The sequence below is a fragment of the Canis lupus genome, chromosome 6 (genome assembly GCF_011100685.1).
Source record: "Canis lupus familiaris isolate Mischka breed German Shepherd chromosome 6, alternate assembly UU_Cfam_GSD_1.0, whole genome shotgun sequence".
In the NCBI taxonomy this organism is placed as follows: Eukaryota; Metazoa; Chordata; class Mammalia; order Carnivora; family Canidae; genus Canis; species Canis lupus.
The window spans coordinates 58,031,296-58,037,554 of NC_049227.1; the positions used below are offsets into that span (position 1 = coordinate 58,031,296).

A 6,259-nucleotide genomic window follows, 5' to 3' on the forward strand; every position below is an offset into this window, starting at 1 on the left:
TCTGACTGAATTGCTAAACTTTCAATGATTGGCTTTTTTTCTGTTAACCTCAAATTATAGGTCCATTCACAAGAAAGAAAACAACAAAATCTGTCACCAGAGATTGGAAAGCTATGCTTTACTCACTCTAAAAAAATACCAAATTCTTCACATTTTGTTAAGAAAGTGGATTTCTTTATTAGAAACAATGAATGTAAAGAGGAAATTGATTTCAGGTAAGAATTCTTTAAAGACATTTCAAGACTATGCCAATAAAAACTTTCTATGAAGAAATTCAGGGGTGCCCGGCAGTCGGTTGTGTCTGCCTTTGACTCAAGTCATGATACAGGGTCCTGGGATAGAGCCCTGCAGCAAGGTCTCTGCACAGCAGGGAGCCTGCTTCTCCCTCTCCCTCTGGTGCTCTTCCTGCTTGTGTGTTCTCTCTCTGTCAAATAAAATCTAAAAAAAAAAAAGAAGAAGAAGAAAAAAATTTAGCATTTTTTTTCTTGGTTTATTTTATTTTATTTTATTTATTTTATTTTATTTTATTTTATTTTGTTTTGTTTTGTTTTATTTTATTTTATTTTATTTTATTTTATTTTATTTTATTTTATATCTTAGAGAAAGAGAGAGAGAGGAAGAGCAAAGGTAGAGGAAGAAAGAGAATCTCAAGCAGCCTCCACGCCCAACTCAGAGCCCAATATGGGGCTCCATCTTATGACCCTAAGATCATGACCTAAGTTGAAATCAAGAGTCCAATGCTTAACTGACTGAGCCACCCAGATGCCCCTTTCCTTGGTTTATTATAAAGATCAGAACCTAAACATTTTATTTACTGAAAAACATTAAATATTTAGACCCCTCATGACCTGAACTCCGTAAGATATTCATAATATTAATATCTCAATTTTTGAGAACGTATGTTTAATACTTTTAGTTAAAACATTTTGTTTTAGTAAACTTTATTTCACTGATTTGAATAAAACATGTTGATAATATAAAGTGTAAAATCACTTAAATCCCAATGATTGGCTAATTTTGCAGAAGTTCAAGTTGTATTTTAGCCAATCAATTTCCTCACGGTTCTACAGTTTCAATGAAAAGTCAGATTAAGTCTGATCAGTTCCCCCTAAGGTGGTCACTTCTGTGGGTAAGTAGCAGTTTCTCTTACCCTCTTGAATAGTCAAAGTTTATAGACTTGTTCATACACTGATTAAATGATATCACTTTTTAAAAACCTTAAGGAAATACCTAAGAGACTTGATCTCTACTTCTCATAATTTATGAAGTCTGATTTTCCCCCACAGACTTCTTCCTAGGTTATGCATATTGAGGTTTATTTGACACATTAATCTGTCAGCAATCTATATATATTTCTATACTTTCTTCCCCCTGCCCTCCAGTAGGTATCATCCTGATGATGAAGCTGATGAAATGAAGTCTTTCCTGGGAATATTTGATGACATTTTCTAAAACAAACAAAAAAAAAACATATTAATAAGGCAAGATATAAAGACACCCAATTACAAAGCATGCATTTTATTTTTTTAAGTAGTCACAATTGCTCAAATTTTTTTCTCTTGGGTTTGATCAGTTTTATGGACTTATTTGCACCACATTTTTGGACTGATTTGTTTTCCTTTTGTAACTTCATGAAAAGCACTTTTACAGTGGGTTTGTTTCAGTAAGCTGAAAATTCAGTTGCACTTAGATATTATTTGGTTATTAAATGTATCTTGATTGGATTTTGACAGGAAAGAATTAAAAATTTCATTTTTATATTTTCTTGAGAAAGATATTCTTTGAAAGCAAAATAATGCTATGTCATGGAATCAATTTGTTGTATGGATAACTCACCAATATTGTTTTGTTTTACTAAAGATTTTTATGAGTCCAGTGGCTGGCTGAACCTATTGTTATATAACTTCAAACAATAATAAATAAAATGTTAATCAATATAGATTATTGTTTTCCTTTGGCTTGTTTTCCAGTATGGTGAATTCTAAAACCTTGTTACATTGACTTTTGCTATGGCAAACACTATTTCATGTTATTTTCCCATGAATTTTTTCTCAAATTTATTGATAAGTAGAAGTATAAGCAGTGTTTATTATTTAATTTATTTATATATACATGAGAAATCAAAGCCCACTTAAGAAATTTTAGGAATTTTTTTTAAGCATAAAAGCCTTAGAGGCAAGAGAAGAAAAGAAACTTCCAGATGAAATTGTTGTTGTTGTTGTCACTGGTAAACAGTTATGAGGCATCATATATATTAAGAACAGAAAAAAAGCTTAAAACTAAGAAGCTATATTATGTATTGAAAAATAAGGGCAATCAGTTCCTTTATTTTAGTCATCTTTACCTTTGGCATGTTTCTGTATCTGAATCAATCATGCTACAACCTTTAAAGGTTATTAAACACCATTAAAATGAAAAATTGGTGCACTACAATCTGCTCATCTTGCATACATAGATTTGACACTAAAGAAATAGCAATTTAATTCAAGAAGACTTATTATGATCTGCTAAGCAAAAGCACCGTGCTTGGTACTGCAAAGGAGGCAAATGATAAAAACACTCGTGGAGTTTTTGTTCTCGTGGATCCTACTTTACATTCTGGTACAGAAACTAAGACATATAATAATGCAATAATAAAATGTAGAATACATTAGAGAAGTGGTTTTCAAGCTTCAGGATGCATTGCAGTCATCTAGTAGGCTAGTTTGAAAACAGATTGCTGAGAACCATACCCAGAGTTTCTGACTCAGTAGGTCTAGGGTGTGGCCTGAGAATGTGCATTTCTAACAGATACCCAAATAACACTGATGTTGCTGTCCAGGGATCACACCTTGAGAATCACTGCAATAGAGGTTTGAAGAGCTTTGAGAGTTCATAAGAGAGAGAACACAATCCTAACCATGGACTTAGGGAACCCTTTATAGAGAAGTTAAAATTTGAGCTGAGACTTGAAAGATGAATACAGTTTTGATGAACAAACATATGAAAGGACATTCTAACAGAGAACAGCTTGAGCAAAGCTCCAAGGAAGGAAAGTATCTTTTTGAGGAATAATGAATAGATAATTTTAAACATGGGTTAATGTTGTAGGTGTCTCTGTGTTGTGTGTATTTTAAGATTTTATTTATTTGAGAGAGACAGCACAACCAGGAGGGCAGGGAAAGGCAAAGGGAGAGGGAGAAGCAGATTCCTCACTAAGCAGGGAGCCTGACATGGAGTTTGATCAAGGACCCTGAGATCAGGACCTGAGCTGAAAGCAGACACAACCAACTGAGCTACCCAGATGCCCCTGTAGGAGATATTTGAAATGTACCTTAAAGCCAGACTGTGGAGGACTTTAGATGCTAAAAACCTGAGCTTTACTCGGCAGCCAGATGTTTCCCAAACTTGCCTGATCATAAGAAACATGGATAATAAATATAAAAATTTCTAGAACTTACCAAAGGGCTACTGATTCAGAATTGCCAAGTGGAGGGGTGTTATAACAAGATTCCTGGTTACTCTTCATTATCAGGCCAGTTTTGGAAACATATGATATGGGTAAGTTCATTTCCTAAGTAATCAAAACAAATGGCAAATTAACATAGACATGCCTTATTTTGTGCAAGTGTTTACCTGGAAAATTAGATGTAGTAGTCCTTAAGAAGTAGACTAACCACTTAAAGGAGTCCAGTCACTGGATATTCTTACCATAAGTGAATAACCCTACAGTTTTCCATTTTGTAACTCGTTTCAAATATATAATAAACCATATAACAAATCTTTGTTGGGTTCAATTTTTCAATTTTTTTTTTCAGTCAAAAAAGTCCTTAATAGACTGTATTTTTCCCACCTCTAAAGTAGCATATAGGCACCTACCTCACAGGTATGGAGTGAGAATGAGTAAGCCACTGCATAGGAAGCTCTTAGTTTAGGGACTGATGCATAATATGTGCTCAAAAATGGTAGTTGTTTGTACTAAAAAACCCTCTCCTTAGCAGTACTATAACCGATCAGAGGGGTGAAATAATACAATACAGAGTGTCTCCAACTTAACAGTTGATTTCAGCTTTGTGATAGTATGAAAATGATATGCATTCAGTGGAAACCATATTTCGATTGTGAGTTTTTACCTTACTCAAGCTAGTGATCTGCATAGGATACTCTGTTGTCATGCTAGGCAGCAGCTGGGAGCTGTACCCTAGTCAGCTGTTTTTTACTTTCAGTACAGTATTCAATAAAGTACATGAAATATTCAACACTTTATTATAAAATAGGCTTTGTGTGAGATGATTTTGTCCAACTATAGGATAATGTAATTGTTTTGAGCATGTTTAAAGTAGGCTAGTCTAAACTATGATGTTCAGTAGGTTGAGTGTATTAAATGCATTTTTGGCTTAACAATATTTTCAACTTACAATAGGTTTATTAAGATATAACCTCATCATAAGCGTAAGTCAAGGAAAATGTTTCCTTGCAAATCACATTTGAATTATTACTGCAATTCAAGTTGCATAAGACTTGACAAATGAACTCTCTGACTTTCCATAAATATATCATCCATAGAAAAATTTTCTTTTAGACCTCCCTCCTACATATACTTCCTCATGCTTTCAGATAGATTCCTCTATCTCTGTCCCCTGTTCAAAAGCACTCTTAGTTGTTTTATGGTAGAGCATATAAATCTATTTTAATATTACCTTAGGTAAAATGTAATTAGAAAATAAATCTTTTGCAAATTGTGTTATAATACATTCTAAAGCCAAATAGAAATGATTGCTGAATTATTCACTCTTTTAGGTTTTAGCACAGTTTGCTCCTTGGATCCTTAGTAGAGTCACACAAAGTATCTCTTTTTATCATGACCCCATTTCTAGAAAACACCCTTATCAAGGACAATAGGGAACCACTCCTTGAGGACGTGTAGCCTAGGACTTACAAAGCTAATACTTAACTGTGACATCTTAGATCATACCAGGTGTCTATATTTAAGAACATCTACTTTTGTGGGAATAGAGAAGACACCAGTGAGGAGAAAGGGCAAAGAGAAGTAAACCAAGCTAAGCTTAGAATTAAGTAAGTAAGCTAAGAATTTCATTGTGGATTTTGGTTAGTAGAATAAATAAAACAAAAGGAAGGAAAACCCTGGCTCTTTTTGTCTTCTAGCATGTCAATTCCTGGCTGCTGCTAGTTCCAGGCCTTGCCTCTCAGTATCAGATCCAAAGACCGATAATAGAAGAAACTCCTTGGAGCTGGTGTTAGAAGTTCTCAGGCCTCACTCCAGAGCTTCTGAGTCATAATCTGCATTTTGACAAGGTCCCTGTCTGCATTACATGTATGTTAAACTGTGAGAAGCACTTTTTTAAGGTAGAAAGGAAAGGAGGCAATACCAGGATTTTTAAGATAATCCATTCCAGAAGACAAGTATAAGAGTAATGATGATTACTTGATTTTCTGCACATATATTTCCTATTTTAAATGTAATATGGTGATATCGCTCTTCTTTAATTGCCTTTCGGTATAGGTTGTTTTCCTCACCAACTGTGTAAATTATCTTTATAATTCCCATGCATCAACTGGGTGTTTTTTTATGTAGCTTGAGAGGCATTTAGATGCTCTATTGAGTTTTGTTTTAATTAACATAATAAAAGCCGATAATTCAAAAGAGCAATCTTTGTCTTGCTTATTTTCACATTTCAATTCGGAAACCTTTCCCTAAACTAACATATACCTTAAAACTCCCTACATACTTCAGCAAAACAGAGTGAAACAAAACAAAACAAAACAAAAAAAACCCATAATATTCTGAAAGATTTAGAAAAATGTGCATAAACCTGCACTCATGTATGTTGTAACTATAATTTTTTTAAAATCAAAAAAGGAATGAAAATCCAGCTAACATTGCATTTTACCCCCTGAGGGATATCCTTATGACAGTAGGTGGCTTCAATCTTTTAGAAACATGATAAAGTCACCATTTTGGGTTTTATTTGCCTGTTTCTGTATTAATCAGTTTGGAAATGTAAATCTTTTACCATTTACAACTTAAAACAATTTTTTAAATCTAAAACCAGTTTTACTACAGTGTTATTTTTTTTATGTCAAGTTTATTAAAACTTTAGCAGTACAAATTATTCAGGTTGCAAGTTATCTAAAGATCAACCAGGTGAAGTTCATATTTAAAAAAAAGAGGGCAAACAAAACAACCCCAAAACAATGAAAAGAGGAAAACAACATAAAGGAGATTCATTAGTAAGTCTCTACAACTTAAAGACAAAAT

General features: G+C 33.5%; 1 protein-coding gene across 14 annotated transcripts in view; it reads left to right on the plus strand.

The window, feature by feature from the left end:
- HFM1 (helicase for meiosis 1) overlaps positions 1-6,259 on the plus strand; it is a 149,441-nt gene that overhangs the window by 130,649 nt on the left and 12,533 nt on the right. For 9 of the 14 annotated variants that reach the window (XM_038541399.1, XM_038541397.1, XM_038541402.1 and 6 more), the window contains 2 exons: positions 61-215; positions 1,383-1,523. In XM_038541399.1, coding sequence (XP_038397327.1) covers positions 61-215; positions 1,383-1,452 — 225 coding nt within the window. In that variant the 3' untranslated portion in view covers positions 1,453-1,523. Of the gene's footprint in view, positions 1-60; positions 216-1,382; positions 1,538-5,145; positions 5,643-6,259 lie in introns of those variants that run through there. The other 5 variants (XR_005361261.1, XR_005361260.1, XR_005361262.1 and 2 more) reach the window with 3 other exon arrangements.